The 25394-nt window shown below is 34.4% G+C and overlaps 1 protein-coding gene across 1 annotated transcript; it reads right to left on the bottom strand.

Annotated features, from left to right (window-relative positions):
• Nucleotides 1-20: 20 nt before the first annotated feature.
• Nucleotides 21-11446, bottom strand: LOC135155710 (fibropellin-3-like). Its single transcript, XM_064105745.1, has 8 exons — nt 11362-11446; nt 10258-10371; nt 6966-7079; nt 5912-6025; nt 5031-5144; nt 1335-1453; nt 523-669; nt 21-26 (listed from the first exon to the last, which is right to left on the bottom strand). The coding sequence occupies exons 1-8, from the start codon at nt 11444-11446 to the stop codon at nt 21-23; spliced, it is 813 nt and encodes a 270-aa protein (XP_063961815.1).
• Nucleotides 11447-25394: the final 13948 nt, after the last annotated feature.

A 25394-nucleotide genomic window follows, 5' to 3' on the forward strand; every position in this document is an offset into this window, starting at 1 on the left:
GGCTATCTTGGTTTTTTTTCTCAGTACTAATAGAGTCATGGACATCAAAATGTCTATTAAGTAATGTGTTCTTTATTGATACAAGAACCTGCCTATTTTGATTAGATATCACTTCCACTTTCAAAGGTTTCCATGTTGATCCAATGGTTACGAAATATGTGGCATATTAAAGTAACATTTCTTGTAATAAGCATCTTCGAGTTTGGCAAGTTTCATATGGCTTACTGAAGCAGCTTGAAAACCATCTCGCATTATCTCTTTCTTTAACCCCATCCCATTTTAAGACCAAGTTTTAGTTCCAGAACCCCCTAATCTTTACTTTGGTGTGGCACATAGGTATCATGTTATAATTCGAGTAGTCCTCCGGAGTGCCACACTTCCCCAATCAAAATACCCTGGTACCAACACTGGGTAAATATACGGTGCGAAGTAGTTAACCTCTCTACTTTGCAATCCATGTAGGCAAGGGCCATCACTCTCTGAATATTTTACTCCTCTAAAAAGAGGCCGATGAGTACTTACATTATAGTTACTAGAGTTCCACCAGGCAATACTCTCCATGATGTCAGCAACGAGATTTGCCTCAAGGGCTGTGAAGTCCTCTGAATGCATAGTGATGATAGCCACCCTGTAGGCACTCTCTTCGAGATTATCTTCTGTGATTCCTTCCTATTTACAGGTAATGGCATGAGATAATCATTGTGGCCATTGTCGAGTCATTTTCAATTTCATCTTCATAAATAAAATTCTCAGAGTCAATTCTGTGCTATGTTCAGCCATGGACCTATTTGTAATAGGTCCATGGCTCAGGTCATTTTTTGCGCTGATCAGTCTCTGCTTAAAAGAACACCCAATGTGTTTACATAGTCGAAAATGCACGATTCACACTTTTAAGGTAATCAAATTCAACAGTGTGATGATGATTTCACACTGTGTTCCAACACTGTAAACACATAGGCCCGTATTCTGAAGTCAGGTTTAACTTAAACTCAGGTTTAAAGTTGTGGTTTAAGTATGGATAGCCAATTGTTACATAAATCACTCGAGATATCATATTTCAGCTCATTTGACTCTCAAATCATTTATAGTCTAGGAAGTATAAATAGATGATTGTCTTCACCATTGAAGAATCAGGAAAGGGCACAGTAAATATCATAAATATACAACTTAATAACAATTTTGACACTTTTGGCTTCCCATATTTTTAGCACAGGGTTAGACCATGGTCTAACTTAAACCTGACTTCAGAATACGGGCCATAGTGTTCTTTGTAACATGGATAAACGATGGACTGATTTCAAATCCATGATTGCTACGATATTATGCGCACCTACCTCGAGTATTTCTTCTAAAAGTTCCAGTGCCCCACGGAATCCTCTGCAGTTTACAGCAATGGTCCAGGAGTAGCCGAACACCTGTTCGTTACAATAACCAGTTAGGATAGGCTCTCCAGCTTTAAACGAAGAAAGATAAAAAACAATGAAAATGTAAAGGCTCTATCAACTTATACTTTGAAGGATGAATTTCATCAAATGTCATCAGAAAGGTAAGGTGTGAGAAACCCATATATTGTATCGCACATATTTCCATACAACTTTGCAACCAATTTTCTATATGTTATAAAAGGACAGGTCCATCCAAACAAAAAGTTAATTTGAATTGTAAAAAGGGGGAAAAAATCTGATAAGCATAACACTGAAAATTTAATCAAAATTGGATGTAAAATAAGAAAGTTATGACATTTTAAAGTTTCGCTTAATTTCACAAAACAGTTATATGCGCATCCTGGTCGGTATGCAAATGAGGAGACTGATGGCATCATTCACTCTCTATTGCTGTTGTATTTTATTACATGAAATGTGATATTTTCTCCTCATTGTCAAGTGAAACAAATATTAATTCCTCCCTGACAAGTTGGTCATTATTTGTCGAATCTGTCAAAAAAATGAAATATTGTATAACTCAAACAATAAAAAACAAAATAAATTGTGAGTGAGGGACCTCATCGATGGACTAATTTGCATGTCACTGATTTGTGCATTCAACTGTTTTGTTAAAAATAAGCAAAACTTTTATCTGTCACAATTTTCTTATTTTACATCGGATTTTGATGAACATTTTAGCATTAAGCTAGTTTGATTTTGTTTCTATTTATTCAAATCAAGATTTTCCGGGGTGGATTTGACTTTTAAAGGCTTTAAGTAATTAATGCTGATTGAATGATTTATTTGATAACTTGTTGATTTACGTGCACTAACTTTTCTACTTTATAATACCTTTCCAATAATCTGACAATGAATTTAATCTATGGATATAAATATTCTTTATTTACCTAATCTTAATAAAAGTTATAACTATTTTTTTTTTTTGGGGGGGGGAATGTTCTTTTAGATTAGTAACGATTTACTAAGTGATCATTTATTCCAGAATACTTAAATTTTATTTCAACATTGTTCAATAATAAACAACGTAAAGTGTAAAGTCCATATTGATTACATACCTATGAGTATTTCATGTCCATTTCATAAAAGGACAAATCGAGAAAATAACCTAAATATTGCATACCATCAAGAGAAATCGAAACTAATTTTTATCACCGACCATTTTCTAAATCATGTCACTTGTCATTTATTTTATCAAACATGCATTATTCTCATTCCAATTCGTATATATCTTTATTTACCTTGTGTCGTATTAAACGGACATGCAGTAATTGAATTCATTACTGATCCAACACTTGATCTATCCAGAGTAGCCTATCCGTAGACCGTGTCTTGAGATGTCATATTGCAAAATGCACCTGAATTATCGATAAAATCATCTTTAAGTTTTAAACAGTCATCTTTCAGATAAATCACCGAATTACATTTTACTTGAATTAAATTCATCAGAGATACCCAAATCGTCAATATTCTGTCGATGATACACTGCGGAGAGAAGAATGGATATTACATCTTCTTTTTTTTTATCTTGACGCTTTTGCTGATCTTAAAACATTGGTTATTCAAAAAGCATATAAAGTCTTATAAAACGAACACTTTTCTCCAATGACTTCGAGACCAAAAGAACGATTCAATCGTTTTACATTTACATATCAGCTTCAAAATCTCCTTAAACTTTCGGCACCTACAAAATTATCATATTGCCAAAATTAAGACCGTGTTTCTTCTTTTTTTTCTTTTTTTTCTATTGTCGGTTCCTCGTAAGCTCAGCGGCACAATCAACGTTTTACCTAGGATATGAGATGACACTTTACTATATCAAAAGATAGGACTTGGGATATGAAAATACAATCCAAAACACAATACATACATCAGATTGCGATTGAAAAAAAAACCCTTAGTACAAGGTTTAGTCGACATCCAGACACTGCTCAAATTATTACATAGCTCCTACATTTAAAGCCGTAAGACAACGTCACATCAAGACAGAAGCAAAGCCAGATTTGTGTATCGCGGTAAGGTAGTGTCACATAAAGTTTTAGCCAGCGTATGTCGACGTACATATTTTAAGCCATTTTGCCATAAAATCATATCCCTTGGTGTCGGGGAAGAAAATCAAAACAACTAATTATACACATTTTTGTACATGTGCTGTAAATATTTCAACCCCGGTAACGATACATGTATTATGTTAGGGATATTCATTACATCCTAGTCAGGTGGATGTCATATCTTATACAATATCAGTCTTTTATTATTTCAGTTGTGCAGATGCCGCACATTGAGGTCTCTTTTATTTTTTTATGCACTCATCTGTAATTAACACTTTTAGGAGTTCTTTCCTAGTTACGATAGGGTATATTAGGGGGTTGATTTTAGTTTATCAGGGAAAACCACCTTAAGCCAAGATAGGCCATAGATCTCCAGTTTAGGAAGTACAAGTTAACTGAGGGAATCCACGTCGGTGACGAGACTACGAGCCAACTGCCACCCAGTTTTCCATCGACATGATACGCTATAATTCATGTTAATATTCGGGGCGGGCTCGATCTAGTCTGATATGAGGGGCATAGTCATCTGCGGAGGCCAAAGAACTGTCTGCCAAGGACCAAGTAGAGGAAGCAACGCTACTGCGGAGGCCAGGGGACCGACTACGAAGGGCCAAGTGGAGCAACGCCAGCTGCGGAGGCCGGGGACTGACTGCCAGAGGCCGAGTGTGGCGTGTCACACTCAAGACGATGATTCTACCTTATTTTGCCCAAGTTAGGTTTTATTTGTGATCATTTCAATATCCATATATATAATATGCATGTATGTTTATGTACAACCTTTGTGAAACAAACCCAAATAAAAGGAATGCTTGAAGAAACTATAAAAACATTAAACTATTATTTAATTTATACAGCTTGTTCATAAAAAAAGTGATATAAACTGCCTAATAGAATGTCGATTCATTTTGGAAATTCAAATACGAAACGATTTAATATCACGCGTTTCATGAAAACGCTTTTCATAAAATCCACTCTTATATCAGCCTCTTCTGAATCATGTTTAATCTTTATCCTGAATAAATATGTTACAATAAAATAAATTTACATACCTGAACCACTCTGAAATGTCATGTCTGACAGCACTCCTAACCAAATTATTTTCTACCTAAACATATTTCAATTGGTATAAATGTTTATGCTCGGAGTGTGTATTTCCCATATAGCTACACTGCAAAACCTCCGGTGTTGATTTAACACCAGCCCGGAATCTATATCTGTCCACACCAGAGAAGTGTTAAACAACACCAGTTTGGTTTTGGTCTAACATATGTGTTTATACAACACCAATTAGTATTAAAGCAGCATCGGTTTGATTCCAAACTGGTGTTATTTCAATACCTCTCTGGTGTGGACAGATATAGATTCCGGGCTGGTGTTTAATCAACACCAGAGTTTTTGCAGTGTACATTATAGATATGAATAAAAACTTATTGGTCAACATGGTTAAATACTTTAACAGTAACATGTCTTTCCTTTAAAAGTTTTTTAGACTTCATCATTCCACCGATTTTATTTTCTTGACATGAATATGACTTACTCGTGTCGCAGTCTACTCCAGTGAAACCGGGAATACATTCACAAATATAACCTCCATTGGCGTTAACACAGGTGGCGCCATTTTGACAAGGGAACGAAATGCATATATTGATATCTGCCAGAGTGAAAGATATATATTTTTGTTAAAGTCACTTCACGTGACACTTGGTTAGAATTGCCCTTCCTATAATACAACAAACAAAAGGGATAATTATTTATAAATTTCATGCAAAATTGATATTATCTGAAAGAATGTCGATTCCTTCTAGAATGCGAAACGTTTACTCTTGTCAACGGACATGTAGTATCGTCAACATGGTCAAAGGCCACGTAATAGGTTGTTAACGACATTTTGGTCGACTTGATATGCCTGTCGGCTGTGCAGTATTAGAGTTTGTCGCATGAAGCGCCGAAAACAGACAAAATCCCCTTTATGCTCATACACAAAACTTGCTGTCTAATATCATGTGTTATTGCTCTGTCTAATGAAAAATGAACATATAATAATATAATCATAATATTGGATGGCTTTTATTCATGAGGTTCCAGCTACCAGAAATATTCCACTCGTTAGTGCAATTGCCCTCATCTCGATGCGTGCAATATTTCTTAATTCTTTGAATATTTGTATTTGCATTCGCATTTGTATTTCTATTCATTGGTTTTCAGTTCTCATAAAACAAAGTAACATCAACTGCAGTCCATGTCATGAATATCACAAAGCATGTCAGTCAAAAGACAAAAAATGAACTAAATATATAGAACTGGTTTTGTCGAAACTAAGTAAAAGAAATCAGATGGGAAAGACTTGCCCCCCCCCCCCCCGAAAAAAAGATGTTCGTTTTAATTATGTGTATGTATCTCTAAACTACAAAATCTTACCAATCTCACAATTTTGTCCTGTATAGAACACTGGGCATACGCAATAGTAACCAATTTGTGCATCTAAGCATGATCCAGAATTAAGGCAAGGTAGGCCGAGACACTCGTCTATATCTGGAAAATACAATCGTTATTACTGTGGTTAAATAGTTGCAGGACGTAGATACAATATCCAACATTTCAGGCAAGTACTATTAGACAAAGAACAATTTCAAGAATGGCGCTGAAATAAAAACTGGAAATAAAACAAAACAAAGGCAAAGTTATGCCATGCTTTAAGTTGCTTTCCAAAGTTTCACAAAACAATAATAGGAGCAATATTTAGAGGTGTTATATAAATGAGGTAGCTGACGTTTCTTTCTTGCCTTATCACATGAAATTCCAAAGTTTTTACAGACTTTCTATTGAATAATATCTTCATTCCATCACAACAGTCTACAATGATCTAATATCAAGCGTTTCATGAGAACACTTATCACAAAATCCACTCTTATATCAGCCTCTTCTGATCATGTTTTATCTTTATCCTGAATAAATATGTTACAATAAAATAAATACCTGAACCACTCTACAATGTCATGTCTGACAGCACTCCTAACCAAATTATTTTCTACCTAAACATATTTCAATTGGTATACATGTTTATGCCCGTAGTGTTAGAGTGTGTATTTCCCATATAGCTACACTGCAAAACCTCCGGTGTTGATTTAACACCAGCCCGGAATCTATATCTGTCCACACCAGAGAAGTGTTAAACAACACCAGTTTGGTTTTGGTCTAACATATGTGTTTATACAACACCAATTAGTATTAAAGCAGCATCGGTTTGATTCCAAACTGGTGTTATTTCAATACCTCTCTGGTGTGGACAGATATAGATTCCGGGATGGTGTTTAATCAACACCAGAGTTTTTGCAGTGTACATTATAGATATGAATAAAAACGTATTGGTCAACATGGTTAAATACTTTAACAGTAACATGTCTTTCCTTTAAAAGTTCTTTAGACTTCATCATTCCACCGATTTTATTTTCTTGACATGAATATGACTTACTCGTGTCGCAGTCTACTCCAGTGAAACCGGGAATACATTCACAAATATAACCTCCATTGGCGTTAACACAGGTGGCGCCATTTTGACAAGGGAACGAAATGCATATATTGATATCTGCCAGAGTGAAAGATAAAGTGTGATGAGAAAATAATTCAATATAGTTTTGAGAAAAAAGTGCCAATTATTTGGACAATATGAAAGTTATTTGTTCATTCTTGTGTGCGCACCCCCTACCCTCAACCACACACACCCTCACCCACACGTTCACACAGAAATCTCTAGACTGGCCAATTATGAAATAACTCATAATTTGGAGGGGAAAAAAGCACTTGCTAGATTTATAAACTTTAATTTTGGTTAATTCCCCTAAAAGTGCATTTAAATATTTAATTTCATTACTCGATTTTTATTAATGCGTGCACCCAAAAGCGTGTGATGTGGGTTTTATTGGATAAACTTACCGATTTTACACTTAATTCTACCGGATGCCCGCTTAAAATAGAATATCTGTTCATCTTTTGTCGTGTTTGCATAACACACCTTTTCAAGTATGAAATTAGCTGAAAATTTCAGGATATAATCTTTGTAAGTAGCTTTCTAATATCCAATGACTAAATATGTACAGTATGTACTCATATTGATATTATGATTGAAATAATTTTACCTGAAAATTTCTGATCTTTCAGTTAATTAAAAAAAAATGAGTTAGATATTGAGATGACGTTCAAAAAGTAACATAATTTTTCATCGCTTTTCTGTCCTGTCTTTTTCTCATTTCTCTTTCTTTTTCGTGATTGTGAAACATTTTTGGGTGAGACATGGCTCCAGGCCCCTTCCCCCTACCTGTACGCCATAGGTGAAATACATATTTTGTTCTTCATATGCGTATGATGTATGGACTTTTACAGATGATAACTTGATAAAGACGAGGAAGGGGGTGAACCAACTTAATCAATGTGTAATGTGTTCAATCAAAGATTCATTTATTTCCAATGAAATACATGTATTTCATAATTCATCATAATCAGTCTATTTCTTTGTAACCATTCAATGAACAAAAAAAGCTGACCATCAGCCACCGGTCACTTGGCAGTTAAGTTTTGAATAGGCTACAATCCAGGAAGTGAGACAGAGAGAGAGGGGGGGCGGGAAAATGAAGATGGAGGGGAGGGGGGAGGGAGAGGTATATTTGACTTGTAATCTGTAAAAGGACACAACGAAGAGGAATGCCTTTTTAATCAAGTCTTACCATATCTCGCCCTCTTGCTTGTATCAGGTACCATCAACAAAGTTGATTTTATTGGCTTTCCATAGCATATATGAAAGTCTTTTCCATAAATCGATAGCTCTTCTATTCGGTAGCCATTTCAAAAGTGTATTATATAAACCCCTAAAAAAAGTTTGGAAATCTGTGTTTGGCCATTAATTTCTCCAAACTCCCAATTTTACACAATGAATGTTTTTCATCATTCAAAAAATCTTTTGATTCTCTTTAAAATGATACCATGCTTGTTATGATCATGCCATCAGGAAAAGAGCATGATTCAAAAGTGTTGGATGATGTCTGAATTGAAAAGCTGCAAAACGAGCAGAAATAGTCATGAAGGGTCATCCATTGTGACGTCAGCGCGCAGAATGTAAACTATGCGCAGATCATAATGCGCACAAATATAACTGTGGAACGTCCTTAATTCTCTTTAAAATGATATCATGCTTGTTATGATCATGCCATCATAAAAAGAGCAGGATTCAAAAGTGTTGGACGATGTCTGAATTGAAAAGCTGCAAAACGAGCAGAAATTGTCATGATGGGTCAATACAAAACATGATTCTTTTGTCTGTGTCAAAAGAGATGAAAATCCATTCAAATCAAGACAAGCCCCTGCTTCTGTAGTGATGGTACTGTGAGTTGTGGTTTTAAATACCCATGCATGTTTGTTTGTTTGTTTATTTATTATGTTTTTGCTTGTGCAGAGGTGTGTTTGATTCCATGTTAATGGTGATATTAAGGTGCATGAAAAATTTAACAGAAACCGCTGAGAAACTCACTCATCACCACTGAAAAAAGAACAGTAAATGTTGATATTGTGTCATTTTGCAACTTTTGAATTTTGACCTTGGCCCATATTTCAAGGCACTGCACCTCCATGTTAACCATAAACATATCATGTAGGGTATCATTTTAAAGAAAATTAAATGATCTATTCATTGATATTAGTTACACGTTAATGTTTACTAAAACCGATGAGGAATTATCGATCAAAGTAAAAGAAAAACGCTGAGAAAACTCACTCATCACCACGAAAAAAAGAACAGTGACTTTCAATATTGTGTCATTTTGCAGCTTTCGAATTTTGACCTTGCCCCTTATTTCAAGGCACTGCACCTCCATGTAAACCATAATCATATCATGTAGGGTATCCTTTTAAAGAGAATTAAATGTTCCATTTATTGCCATTAATTACAGATTTATATTTACTAAAACGAAGGAGGGATTATCGATCAAAGTCAGATTTCCAAACTTTTTGGGGGGAGTTTATATATATATATATATATATCTTTTTTTTTTTTTGGGGGGGGGGGCTGTAGAATTGGTCGCGTCGAAATTAAGTAAAATAAATCAGATGTGAAAGACTTGCCCCCCCCCCTCAAAAAAAAAAGATGTTCGTTTTGAATATGTGTATGTATCTCTAAACTACGGAATCTTACTAATTTCACAATTTGTTCCTGTATACGACACTGGGCATAGGCACACGTAACCATTAATTCCATCTCTGCATGATCCCTGATTAAGGCAAGGTAGGCTGACACACTCGTTTATATCTGGAAAATATAATCGTTATCACTGATGATTCATTAATAGTGGAGCACATAATATACAATATTCATAATTTCAGGTAAGTACTAATAGACAAACAATAAGAATAGCGCTGAAATAAAAACTGGAATTAAAACAAAACAAAGGCAAAGTTATGCCATACTTTAAGTAAGATTTTCAAAGTTTTACGAAACAAGGATAGGCGCAATATTTACAGGTGTTATATGAAATGAGGTAGCTGACGTTTCTTTCTCGTCTTATCACATGAAATTCCAAAGTTTTTACTTTCTATTTAATAATATCTTCATTCCATCACAACAGTCTACAATGATCTAATATCACGCGTTTCATGAGAACGCCTATCATAAATTACACTCTTACTTTACACAAATAAAAAGCAACCTTAATATCACAAACTACTGTTTTCCACTATCATTAAAAGTTACTTAAAAAGGATAACGATGTTCAATTTACTAATTTCACAGTCCGTTCCAGTATATCCAGATGGGCATTGGCACATATATTGTGCGAGACCGTCCACACATATGCCGCCATTTTGGCACGGGTCTGAGATGCATTCGTCGATATCTAAGGGAGTAAAAAGGGGGAAAATGTGACATAAAAACATAAACTATTCCTTCTCAATAGAGAATATACCTTTTTGATACCTTTGTGCACATCCCGTTATTTTGCTTTCGCTTTTGTTATGTTACACTTCCTACCAGTATACCTGATGATGCGACTTGAGCGTCTTATCAAAATGCGGGAATATTTCTACGTAAATTTCATGAACATTAGCATAGCCAGGGTACAAATCTACCACATTGCCCAGCCAGCAAAAAGGAGAATAAAAGGGGAAAAGAAAGGCAGTTCAGAATACCCCCTACTCTCTGAAATCTTTCTGAAAGCTAAAAAATTTCAGTAGCAAAATTTCTCAAACGAGATTGTGACCCTAAAAACGTAGATAAGTAACAGATTACCTATTTTTGGCAAAACAATCAATAAACCTTTTTATAAATCTATATATCACTATATATAGTGCAGGATATTACATTTGGTATGACGTCAGAGTGCAGGATAGTGGATGCCAAAGTCCAATTCACTGAATATCATGTGATCCGATTTGGACCAATCATATAACATAACATTCTTGGGTGTTGTATGATAGGAAATGTACATTTTTATATCTCTTTCTCTCTCTCTCTCTCTTTCTTTCTATATTTCTTTCTTTCTCTCTCTGTATTCTAGAGAATAAAATAGATCTGTGAATTTGATGAAATTTCCGTTATTGTTTCTTTCCCTTTTATTTCTTCCTTTACCATTTGATGCGCATTTAACACACAATCAAACTGTTACTTAATAAAATCTCGCGTACACAATTGGGTATCTAGCGGGCATAGGCGATCATTTTGACGGGCGAACAAACGAAAAAGGAGAAAAGGGGATGTGAGAAAGGAATCATTTCCTGTCTGTCAGTTTTTAGAGCTAATCTGCATACAATTTTACACGCCATTTGTAGTTTTACAAAGTTAATTAAACTTTAGCATATTTATGGATGTAAATAAGATTTTCTCTTACGGATCTGGCAGTTAACTCCAATATATGCCGCTGAACAGTAGCATGTGTAGCTGTCAACACCACTTATGCAGGTTCCTCCGTTCATACAAGGCTGGCTGCTACACCAGTTCGTCCCTTTAGTAAAGAGAAAACTGCTGTTATTAACAATGATTTTAATTGAAAAAAATCAAGCAATTCAATTTATTTATTAAACCATCATCACGTACAAACAATTACATAAATACATACCAAATAGATAATTATGCAAATACAAAAAAATATAATGATGGTTTGGTGACCCCGGAGAAAGCAGAGCTTATAAAAAGGGGCCACCGAGTTCAAATGTAAACTGAAAAGATACAATAAATAATAATAATTACACTATGTACAACGATACAACAGCCGGAAAAAAAAAAGAAAGAGGGGGGGGGGGACTTTCAATGAGATGAAAACAAATAATTGACTGTAGGTTTAAGTTCACATTCAAGTTTATACATAGTATAAGTGACCAAGGAATTATCAATAAGGAAACTTATGTTAAACATGTTAAAATACATCCAAACAACAGTTGATTGACTTGATAAGGTTTCTAAGCCTGGCTTCGTGAAAATTTTGTCGTGGATGATGTGGTATTTAAAGTTGTCCATAGTTTAATAATTGCGTTTTTCGAACTCAGGAACATCGCGTTCGATGACGAATACATGAGCCCCTCTACGATGACATATCTGGCAACACTTCTAACCAAATTATTTTCCAAATAAACATCTTTCAAGTGTTATACGTGTTTATGCTCGTAGTGTTAGAGTGTGTGTTTCCCATATAGCTACATTATAGAAGTGAATAAAAGCTTCTTGGTCAACATGGTTAAATAATTTAACAGTAACATGTCCTTCCTTTGGCTATTATTTTAGAATTTAAAGTACAAGATGTAATGCTATGAATTGAAAATTTAATAACACCCTATACGACGATGAAGTGTTTTGTTCTGAAATGGCGAAAAATTTAGATATGTGGATTAAAGATATTTCACAATTTGATGATTATGAGAATAGGTTGGGAATTTCTCAAGTATAATATTCGCCTATTTTCGCGTAAATACAGTATTAAAAAGGCACGGAAAAGGAAAGAAAGACGAAGAGAACTGGAAAACATCCTGTAAAAACTGTGGTGTTAAAACTGACACCAATTGGTGTTAATAGAGGACCACACCCTGAGGTTTTAAAACAACACCCTAAAGATTGAACATAACACCAAAGAGTGTAAATGTAACAACCATAGGTGTTGTAATAACACCTATAGGTGTAAAACTAACACCACCAATTTCACACCGGTGTAAAATAACTGGTGTGGTCCTCTATGTACACCGGTTAACACCACAGTTTTTGCTGTGCAGGCTGAAAAGGTTGCAATTTCTGTTGGATTCCGAGGGTGAAAGGCATGCTGAGGAATATAAAGAGTGAAAGTGAATATGAGTCTTATTTAGATTATATAACACAAGGCATCATATTAAGGTCTAAAGCAAATTGTGTGGAATTTGGGGGAAAAAAATACTATTTTTTATCTTAATTTAGAAAAAGGCCACAAAAATAAATCATCAATTTTTAAGCTGAAGCAAGGCGATTGCATACTTACAGATATGAAAAATATATATTCCGAAATAAAATCATTCTATACACAATTATATAAAAAGCCTAATGTTGACTCGAGGCAAAACTCCTTATTCTTAGGACAAGAAAAATATTTCAAAGTTACCCTCGGACTCCAAGAGTAGATGTGACTTGCCGTTAACGTTATATCAATGTACATCATCCTTATTACTTATGTCAAAAAACAAGTCACCGGGAAACGACGGTTTAACGGTTGAGTTTTATCGCAAGTTTTGGGGTAAAATTGGTAGATAATCTTAACTACAGTTTTCAACAAGGTCAACTTTCTAGTTCACAAAGACAAGGTTTAATTACACTTATATCAAAGAAAGGGAAAGACAAAATGTTACTCGAAAATTACCGACCCATCACTCAAGTGAATGTTGATTTGAAAATTGGTTCTAAAGCTCTGGCAGAAAGATTAAAGAAAGTTCTACCTGATAGTCAGGTCCAGATTTGAGAAAAGTAGACTGCCTTAGGCAAATCGTGTTAATGCTGAATTGAGAAGTGTTTTAGCCTTATTTGAGGGTGCCGAGTCCAAATTTGCTAATAAATTGCCAACCTTGATTTTGATGTTAAAATCCTCAAATTGGCAAAAACAATATGGCCGCCATTATACACCCATTTTTACTTTATTCTGACCCCAAAACTTGTAACAAAAATGTTTGTCAACGATTTTTTGTACTATTTGATCTCAGGAATAACATACTAAAAATCCACCAAAATCCGGATCCGGGAAAATTGTTATTTTCAAGATGGCGTCTAAGATGGCCGCCATCAACTGAAAATTAAAATAACCGGCACTTTATCTACCCTAGACACCTTTTTTTCGGTGCATACATGTATTCAATGTAATAGAAAAGAGTGAACATAGGCACTCCAGGGTACCTGAAAATCAAAGGTTGCGTAAAAATGGCTGCCATGGCCTAAAAACATCAAAATTCTGCTATTACCTATTTTAGTGTCTTTTATTTGGGCTTTATTCATTGGTGATTTTTAAGGGTCAAGAAGTAAACCGGGACAAGTTACAAGGACAGTCAACGGTCCACTATGTCCAAAATCCAAGATAGCTTTCAAAATTGAAGTCTATTTAATAGCCGTTGTTATCTAAAAACCCTAAAACCCGACATAGTTTGTTTAATATCTGCCTTAGCGATGTGATTTTGGTGTCTAACCCATCGTTTAATGGGTCAAGAAATACGTTGGGACAAGAAACAAAGATAGTCTGTGGTCCTCAATGTCTGAAGATCCAAGATGGTTTGCAAAAATGGAGTATAAAATGTCTGTCATTAATTACAAACCGACATAGTTTGTTTAATAACCGCCTGGAGAATATGATTTTTTAGTATAACACATGGTTTAAAGGGTCAGGTATTAGATTGGGACCAGTTACAAGGAGAGTTGGTGCTTCCAGTATGTCAAAACGTCCATAATGGCTTCCAAAAATGGAGTCTATATAGGCCGTTCTTACCGAAAAACTGACATAGTTTGTTTAATATCAGCCTGGGGTATATGATTTTGGTGTTTAACCCATGGTTTAAAGGGTCAAGTAATAAGGACATGGACAGTCAGAGGTCCAGCATGTCCAGAAATTCAAAAAGGCTCCCAAAATTGGAGCTAAAATGGCTATTGTTACCTAAAAACTGACATAGTTTGTTTAATATCCGCCTGGGGTATATGATTATGTTGTCTAAACCTTGGTTTAAATTGTCAAGTAATACATTAGGATAAGTTACAAGGGCAATCAACGGTCCCGTATGTCTAAAAATCCAAGATGGCTTCCAATTAAGGAGTCTAAAATGGCTGCTAATACTTAAAAATTGACATAATCTCTTTAGAATCCATCTGGGAGATATGATTTTGGTGTCTACACTATGGTTTCAAGGGTTAAATTAAACTTTTTGATTAGTTACAATGGTATGAAGCTGCCCATTTTACCTATTTTTAAAGATAGCTTCCAAAATGAGTCTAAAAGACTTCCATCACCTAAACATAGTCATAATTAGGTGAACAAAATCTACACTTTTGTGGTTTGAAGGCTGAAATAATAAATCGGGACAAATAAAAAGGATGGTCAGTTTTTCTTTTCCTCGTAAAATGTCCAAAGCGAGTTCTAAAATTGCGTTAAATGACTGATGTCCCCTAATCTTGAAACCATATGATATATTTAAGCACATAAATGACATGTCTTGAAATACTTATTAGTGAATTATGGAACTTTTTAGGTGAAAGTGTACCTTAGTTTTTAAAGTTTGTTTTTATGATGTTTACGTATTTTTGCACCACCATCTAATTATGTCAAACATTCTTGCAAAACGTATTTTCATGAGTCTTAAAAACAGAGACACCAAAATATTGGCACTAGATGGGATATGAAGTATTGTCGTTTTTGTATCAATGGTGGCCAATTCGAATGTAATATTTGGAGCGTTCTTCAATATTTTACAAAATGGACAACGATGTATCCATGTAATTCGTCTTTACCTATATCATTTGAACCTTAAAATCATGAGAAAGACACAGAAATGTTTCTAGGTAGATAGTATTTGCACTTTCGAGCCACATTTTTAAGAAATAACTATTTTTCATTTGAAATTTTTCCAATGTATTTTTTCCCCTTTGGAACCATGATTTTTGTTTTATTTTATTCTCGGTAGACCCCAAAGGGATTTCTACCAGGTGTACATATTTATGAACTTGGACCATTTCAAAGATACAACGTCCAGACGTCCATTATAGACGTAATTTTGGAATGTCATCTTGGATTCTCTGACACACTCACTGACTATCTTGTAAAACTGTCCTGATTCATTATTTGCCTTGAAAGCTTTTTTGGGTGGTTTTGATTTTGAGGATTTACTTTATTTTTGGAGTTGATGGTACAACGGCTGCCGTTGTGGACGCTATGCTGGATTTCCAGGTAACCTTGACGACCTTTTGTAACTACATGTATAACCTGTCTCAATAGATTTTGTTTAATCCTAACATGCTTAAGTTTCATGAAATAGACATCTATACCCTAAAAGTTATGACATTTCAAAAACTTAACCTCGGTTAAAATTTGATTTTGACTTCGCCGCCGCCATGGTCATCGCTGCCGTCGGAAAAGCGACGTCCATGTCTTACTTCTGCTATGCAGGCAAGGAAAAATGGCGGACACGTAAAAGATATCCCAATGTGAATATGCCAGCATCGCCCCAAAATTATCAAACATTTGGCCATATTATTTATCAATCAGCAGCTGTGAACCATGGCAGCCATCTTGGAATTAAAGATGGCTGACAAATCAATCGGACACATTATGTTTGCAACCCTGGGTATCCAAAATAACGCATAGATCCCAATTTCTGAATTAAAATCACCCCAAACAATAATTTAATATGGGAAACTGCATTAAAAATGTCGCCATTTTGTTTTTTGCCGATTTGAGGATGAAAACGTCGAAATCAAGTTTGGCAAACAGCATTTTTAGATTTAGCACCCCTGAATGACCTTATAATTATTGATAAATCAGCATTAACACAAAATGCCCAAAGCACTTTTTCTGAGCACATTTTTTAAAATCTGGACCTGACTATGATTTGATTCACCCCGATCAGGTAGCATTTATAAAAGACAGATTTATTGGAGAAGCTGTCAGGACAGTTAAAGACGCTCTTTTCTTTTCCGACTTGAAAAATATTCCCGGAATATTATTAAGTTTGGATTTCCAAAAGGCATTCGATTCACTAGACCATTCTTTTTTGTTGAACGTCCTCCGATCATTCGATTTTGGAGAAGGATTTTGTAACTTTATTAAAGTTTAATATACCAATTTAGAAAGCGCGGTAATGAATCGGGGTCTGTCATCGGGTTATTTTCCCGTTGAAAGAGGTGTTAGGCAGGGAGACCCATTGAGTCCTTATTTATTTGTTTTACCTATAGAGACATTTGCAATAAATATTCGTGAAAACAAAATAATACATGGTTTTAAAATATCTGACAATTTAGAATTGAAATTGTCGATGTACGCGGACGACATAACGGTTTTCCTTTCAGACAATATTTCATTTAGACACCTTTTGAATACACTTCAGAATTTCCGAAAAGAATCATCACTCTCTATCAATATTTTCAAAACAAAGGCAATGTTGATAGGAGCCTGTAAAGATAATCAACATTCACTATAGAGAATATTCAGTTTGGGAAGTCCTTGACAATTCTTGGAGTAGATATAGCTTATTCACCCAATGTTTTTTCATTACAATTGCAAAGAACACTTGATGAAATTAGAATACAGTTGAATTTATGGAAAGCTCGTCATTTATCTTTAATAGGCAAAATACAAATTGTCAAAACCTTTGCCTTTTCGCAATAACTCTACCTTGCAAGTTTGTCAAAAATCCCAGATTATTATATAAAAGAAGTTAATAAGTTAGTTTTGGGGTTCATTTGGAACGGCCCTGACAGGATCAAAAGGGCGATACTTGTTAAGCAGTATGAATATGGGGGGCTCAAAATGATATGCTTAAAATCTCTTCTACAAGTGCAAAAACTGTTTGTATCCACTTGAATTTTTGCACTTGTAGAAGAGATTTTAAGCATATCAAAATATGTGACCAAATACAAAGGGATAGAAGATTATTCTGTTGACACTGCTTCAAAATGTAGGTGGTGACTTTATATTCCATTGTAATTATGATCTTAATATTTTAAACCTGACAATTCCTGAATGGTATAAAAATGTCATGATTAGTTGGAGCACAGTATTTAAAAAAAAACATAAAAATATGTGACCAAATACTATGGAATAATAGATGCGTATTACAAAATGGAAAATCTTTTTATAAGCCAGAGATAAAAAACAAAGGTTTTTTTAAAGTGTCACATATGTTGGATGAGTATGGCAGACCATTAAGATAGAAAGATGCCAAAAATAAAGGCTTAACATTTGTTGAATAATTTGTGCTTCTCGACTGTTACAAGTTTATGCCATCAAAATGGAAATTATTTTTTCTATCTCATAACTTTCATCCCATTGTTGACAACATTTCATTGATTCCAACTTTAACTATTGATGGCATCACTAGAGAAGTAACAGGTGTACCAAACTATATTTTTACACATTTTTATGAAGGAAAATAAACCATCAATTTCAAATATATTTACACGTTTAAAAGACACCTATGGGTTTCAACAAGAAGAAGTAAGATAACTCTTAAAACTACTTCTACGTATTACTATAGATACGAGACTTCGAGCTTTACAATTCAAGATTCTTAATAATTTGATTCCTACCAAGGTTTGGTTATTCCGTATTAACATGGTAACGGATACACTTTGTACATTTTGTAAAGTATCACCAGAAACTCTAGTGCATCTTTTTTTATTCTTGCCATGTCGTTAACCAATTTTGTAATAATGTTGGTATACTTTTTGCTTCACTAGATCTTCCTGATTTCCTCTCAGAAAGTTATGTTCTTTTTTATATCTGTAAGCCCCAAATTCCCAGAAATATATTTATATTGAACTTTCTGCTCCTGTCAGGTAAACAATATATTTTTAAATGTCGATGTGACGAAACAAGACCTACTCTCCCCCATTTTTGTAACTTTCTTTTATCATTTGAAACTTTTGAACATACCATAGCACAAAGGAAATGCAAATTAGAAAAACATGTTGGCAAGTGGGCTATCATTTTGAATACTTTAAAGAGGCGATAAAGCAGAAGGCTGTTTTTGTTATGTTTATTTTGTTTTATAGGCCAAGTACCTGATTTTTGTTGTTGTTGTTGTAAGCAATACATTGTATACATTGACACTAGTAACCTCCAACAGTGTTAATACAGCTGGCGCCATTTTGACAAGGGGGCGAAATGCATTCATTGATATCTGTCAGAGTGAAAGATTAAGTGTGATGAGAAAATAATTGATAGTTTTGATAAAAAAGGTGCCAATTATTTGGACAATATGAAAGTTATTCATTCTTGTGCGTGCACCCCCTCCATCCTCAAGCACACCCCCACACGCACACACTCCCACACGTTCACACACAAATCTCTAGACTGGCCAATTATGAAATATATCATAATTTGGAGAGGAAAAAACAGTTGCTAGATTTATAAACTTTAATGTTGGTTAATTCCTATTAAAGTGCATTTCACTATTTCATTTCATTACTCGATTTTATCAATGCATGCACCCAAAAGCGTATGGTGTGGGTTTTATTGGATAAACTTACAGATTTTACATTTTAATTCTACCGGATGCCCGCTTAAAAAAGAATATCTGTTATTTTGTTTTGCCTCGTCTGTATAAAACACATTTTTAAGTATGAAATTAGCTGAAAATTTTCAGGATGTAATTTTTGTAAGTAGCTTGTTAGTATATCCAATGACTAAGTACGTACAGTTTGCACTCACACTGATGTCATATTCGAAATAAAAACATCACCTGAAAATGCCATATTTAAATTATAAGTGATGAAAGTGCATTGAATGATTACTATGCTTTTGTACTATTGTAATGTTTTCTGAAAATTTTCAGGATGTAATTTTTGTAAGTAGCTTGTTAGTATATCCAATGACTAAGTACGTACAGTTTGCACTCACACTGATGTCATATTCGAAATAAAAACATCACCTGAAAATGCCATATTTAAATTATAAGTGATGAAAGTGCATTGAATGATTACTATGCTTTTGTACTATTGTAATGTTTGATAATATTCAGGTATAGTTCGCATTATTGACCCTTTTCCATAAAGACACGCTATGACTCAGATGGTCTAAGATGTTTTTTTTTTTTACATTTCTCTTTAAACTGATTAGCAGCTCCTATACAGCAGGTTACCCGTTCCACTTTATTCAAAAGAAACAGAACTATACCAAACGAAAAGGATGTGTCGCTTTACCTGTTTCACAGTATGGTCCAGTAAAACCAATATCACATATACAGAGGAAGAACTCTCCTGAAACCAAGCACGTCCCATACAGGCACGGATTTTTACCACACTGATCGGCTTCTGCAAAGTATCATATTTATGAAATATAATAATAATAATATAGGGTATTTATATTGCGCACATATCCACCTTGTTAGGTGCTCAAGGCGCTCCTATATTACCCGGCTAAGCTAGGCGTTCATATCAAATATGAAATGACTTTGTTCCTTTACCTCAACGAAAAAGTGCAGTGGCCAGCTATGGCATATGGGGGGATTTATATAACAAAATAAAATCTTTCAGTTAATACAAAAAAATTGAGTTAGATATTGAGATGACGTTCAAAAAGTAACATAATCTTGACATTTTCTCAAACAACAAACTGATCACAGTGGATCATTAATTCGTCACAAAACCCTCAACTTTGCAAGTTCCAAAAACCAAAAGAAATTGGAAGGCTAATTCCTGCCCAGTCTCGTTTTCATACCTGGTTTAAGAGGGCAGTGTTCACTCTAACATGAATTGATTTCCAACTTGTTGGTGTCATTTGAAAGTTGACTCTATTGGCTTTCCATATTATGGAAGTCTCTTCCCGTGGAGTGATATTTTTGTTTTATTTGGCAGCCATTTCAAAAGTGTATAGTTTTTTTTTTTTTTTGGGGGGGGTTACGGGCTGTAGAACCGGTTGTGTCGAAATAAAGTTTAAAAAATGTTCGTTTTATGTGTTTCTACATTTATCTCTTAACTACAAAGGCAAGGTAGGCTGAGACACTCGTAAGTAGATATCTGAAAAAAACAATCATTATTACTGTTGGTTAAATAGTTGCAGTACGTAGATACAATATTTAAAAAAATCAGTCAAGTACTAATAGACAAAGAACAACTTTAAGAATAGCGCTGAAATAAAAACTGGATATGAAACAAAACAAAGGCAAAGTTATGCCATGCTAATAGTTTGCCTTTAAAAGTTTCACAAGGCAATGATAGGCGCATTATTTTTATTTTATATTGTTCGAGACCGTCCACACATGTGCCGCCATTTTGGCATGGGGATGAGTTGCATTCGTCGATCTCTAAGAGAGCAAAAAAGAAAGATTGTGACATAAAAACATAAATAGTTAAAATATATTCCTTTCAAAAGAGGATATACATTTTCATACAATGATTTACATTGCACATTTAATCAAAATCCCTTTATATTGCTTTCGCTTTTGTTATGTTACACTTCCTTTCAGTATACCTCATGATCCAAATTGAGCGTCTTATTAAAATGCTGGAATATTTCTACATACATTTTATGAACATTAGCATAGCCAGGGGACAAATGGACCACATTGTCCAGCCAGCAAAAAAAGGAGAATAAAAGGAAAGGAGAAAGGCAGTTCAGAATGCCCCCTACTCTCTGAAATCTTTCTGAAAGCTAAAACATTTCAGTAGCAAAATTTCTCAAAAGAGATTGTGACCCTAAAAAAGGAGAAAAGTAATAGATTACCTATTTTTGGAAAAATAATCAATAAACCTTTATATATTTTTTCTTTCCTTTCTATTACAAGGACTAAAATGAACCTGTTAATCAGGGTCTCTTAATTTCTTACTTCCCTTTTAATTCTTCCATTGAAATTGATACGCATTATGCTTACAATCAAAATGTTACTACATAATTTTCGCGCATATTTGCATAACTAAAAGTCACAGGGGATCACCAATCTTTCTTTCTCTCTAAGGGAACAAAGCAATTGTGAAAAAAAACACCAATTGTACAATAAACACCATTTACATCTTTTTGAGAAAATGACTTTTGATTGATATTTTACTACACGATATTCAGTGCGTATCAAAAAAAGTTTACACTTTGAAAAAGCCATGGGAATTAAGAAATATACAATATGTGGGTAATTTTTCAAATTTATTCTTGGGTTTGGGTCTCATCTATCCAATGAAAGTAAAAGTTATGACAGAATGTTACACTTGAGTGAGCACTGCACTGTTAGAAATTGCCGTAATTTTACGGACAAAATTTAACAGAAATCGTCCGTAAACGATAAAATACGGAATAAAATTGTAAATTTACGGATTTCTACAGAAAACCCGTAAAAATTACATAATAATTAGGTAAATGATCAATTTTACGGACGTTTTCTGTAATTGTACAGAAGATCATTATTGAAAGGAGACGTTTACGATACATCTTGTAAATTTACTGTAAGTAGATGTAAGTTTACGGATAAGATTTAACAGATTAATTTGTAACACGTGTAAAGTGCATTTTCTACGGAAAATTTTGTAAAATTTACAGAAAAATCAGGTTAATGATACATTTTCTGACGTTGTCCGTAATTGTAGTGAAGATCATTCTTGAAAGGAGCCGTACTGGTTTACGGTACAAATCTTTGTAAATTTACTAGAAAGTAGCTGTAAGTTTACGGACAAGATAACAGATTAATTTGTACTATACAAACTACGGAAAATTTGTAAAAATTACATAAAAATCAGGTAAATGATCAATTTTACAAACGTTTTGATCCGTAATTGTACAGACGAAGATCATTATTGAAAGGAGACGTTTACGGTACATCTTGTAAATTTACTGTAAAGTAGATGTAAGTGTACGGACAACGTCAGAAAATTTATCATATAACCTGATTTTTCTGTAAAGTTTACAAATTTTCCGTAGAAATTCCACTTTATATATTAAAAATTAATCTCAGAAATGAGACGGTTAGTGGTTTACGGTACAAATCTTTGTAAATTTACTAGAAAGTAGCTGTAAATTTACGGACATGATTTAACAGAAATGGCAATTTCTACGGAAACTTTGTAGAATTTACAAAAAAATCAGGTTTATGATAAATTTACTGATGTTGTCCGTAATTGTAGTGAAGATCATTATTGAAAGGAGATGTTTACGGTAAATCTTTGTTTATTTACTATAAAGTATGTGTAGCTGTAAGTTTACGGACAAGCCACAGATTAATTCGTAATATGTGTAAAATGCAATTTCTACGGAAAATTTGTAAAATTTACAGAAAAATCAAGTTAATGATAAATTTTCTGCCTTTTTCGAGCATGCGCACTTGAGAAGTTTGTGAAAAAACCGCGAATTTGCAAAGAGAATTTTCCTTGCGGTCTTGGATGTGTCAACTCAAGTGATCTTCTTGATCAGAAATTCGTAAGTATTTTGCTTTGAATTCGTAAAAGAAATTCCTGCTGTACTTCTCTGGAATATATTGATACGTTTTATGCAGTTACATGAAATTAATAGTGTTGGTTTTCATGATTACGAACAAGGTTTTGGCATTGACAAGTCCAGACGATTCAATGCAATGTATCGTCGCATGCGCGCTGCTACAGTCCCATCGGTGCATTTGAGTGTTGGATATTTTGACGCTGTGGTTGAACTACCTCAGGCGATGTTCGTGCAGGCTCCACTCCAGTCTCCACTTCACTACGCTACACTAGCGTAGTGTAGCGGTAGTGAAGTGGAGTGGAGCCTGCACGAACATCGCCTGAGGTATGGTTGAATGAAATGAAGGGGCGAAGCCGTGGGCCAAGCTTGTTTTAATTTTTATGAGGTTCACAACTTCACAAAGATATTTATATTATGATGCCATTTATATATTCATTTGTAATTGTATCTTCATTTGTAAATGTCAAGATGAAAATATAAACCTCAAAATATGTAATTTGTGCAATTAAAGTCTAAAGATTAAACTTATTTAAAGAAAGGGGTAGATAGACTGATTAGGCCTAGATCTAAATAAATCAAATCAATGACAATGTCAACTGTAGTGTAGTGTATACCGTCCTCGGGCGAAGTTCATGCAGGCTCCACTTCACTACCCCTACACTACACTCCACCTACCCGAACTTCGGGACGGTGAGCTCGATCGGATATTCCGAGTGACAAAGGTGGGGTGGCCAATGGAAATGTTATTTATTGTAAAAATCATTTAAAAATATATAACGAGAAAGAAAAATGACTTAATTTCTTATTCTTCACCCGTATTTCACTCCGTGTCCATTCTTTGGTTATCCTCTAACTTGTTGATTTTGGGCCAGTATCTATATTTCCTCACTTCACTATTCACGGCCGATTTCAAAACATCGCATGCGATCGCTCACAGGTCAAACAGCATAAATAAATTATATTATTGGATGGTTCAGAAAATACCAAAAATATTCTACGAGTTGGGGAAAATGTTTTTCTTCCTCGTTTTATTTTTTTTTCTATAATTTTTACAATAACATTTTCATCCCACCTTTGTCACTAGCGGTAGTGAAGACGTGGAGTGGAGCCTGCACGAACTTCGCTCGAGGTAGATCTAGTAATGACTTAGTGCTGGCTAGCGACCGACGGTTTCCATTCTCAGCCGCTCACTGATTATTCAGTTAAGACTGTGGTGCCTGTGTGTTCCGTGTGTGTATGTGTGATGCGAAGCTACCTCGGCTCAAGCGATGTTGAAGACCTTGTTGGAGCGTACAGTGTAGCGGTAGTGAAGTGGAGTGGAGCCTGCACGAACATCGCTTTAGGTAATGCGAAGCGTGCTGTACATGTGTTCTCTGGACGTGTGGGCATGGGTTTAGTGACAAGGTGCGTATGATTGTGAAGTAGTCACTATTGTGAAGGGTTGAAGCCCGGGTTGAAGTTTCTTACAGCTCTGTGGGTTTATCTATAATTAAATGATTCTCTTTTCAAGCTTAAATTTTTATAATGATTGCTACATTCCAATTATTTGATTAAATTGTTTGTTTTAGAACAGGTCTTTTATTTTTTCCTCAGACTATTTTTCCCATTACATATCAATTAAAGAGAGTCTTCACTTGTGTTTCATTAAATTATTATACAATGTCCACTGTATAATGAAAATGGAAACATGCGTTAAATGAAAGTGTAATATAAGTGGAAACATGCTGGTCTATTGACTATATGTTGACCATATAGTAGAAAGCGAAATTTGTTCTCGGCTGTAATTATTCTTTCTTCTATGGGAATTTGCTTCTCATAGATCAAATAAAATTTCCGAAGACCCCATATAATTTTGTTCTATTTGGTGCATTTAAAGAGGAGAAAGAAATGCTTTTTTTCAATTTGCCTAAATTGCATTTCAAAATATACCTTTTTCTTATGCTTTCCGCACAGGCCAATTTTTAGAGGCTGAAATATTAAAGAGTTGATTACTTAAATTTTGTTCTAAAATCTTTTTCATATCACTTACAAATAATGGAGAAAATATAGCACCCCCCAAAAAAAAAATTATTTTTAAAGGCATCTTGCACAAATTATTACAATGTTTTTGTTTTATTTAACAATCACTATGAGATCTGTATAAAGTGATAAACCAATGAATTATTTTTATATGTATATGTTTCCAATTATTTGCCTATTTATTAAAAAATAATGTTTGTGTTATTTGACAATTGTTTCACAGAATTACGTTGTCGGTTGTCATCTACCTACACCCATGGATTATCTCCATCACCTTCACA

Source organism: Lytechinus pictus, chromosome 10, assembly GCF_037042905.1.
Source record: "Lytechinus pictus isolate F3 Inbred chromosome 10, Lp3.0, whole genome shotgun sequence".
NCBI classification, from domain to species: Eukaryota; Metazoa; Echinodermata; class Echinoidea; order Temnopleuroida; family Toxopneustidae; genus Lytechinus; species Lytechinus pictus.

Bases quoted from the DNA above. Each gene is read 5' to 3' on its own strand.
- LOC135155710 (XM_064105745.1), bottom strand. From the start codon at position 11,446: ATGAACGGAGGAACCTGCATAAGTGGTGTTGACAGCTACACATGCTAC. The intron at 6,026-6,965 runs GTAAGTCATATT...TGTATTTTCCAG, and splicing joins TGGAGTAGACTGCGACACGA to ATATAGACGAGTGTCTCGGC. The intron at 5,145-5,911 runs GTAAGATTTTGT...TCACTCTGGCAG, and splicing joins AGGACAAAATTGTGAGATTG to ATATCAATATATGCATTTCG.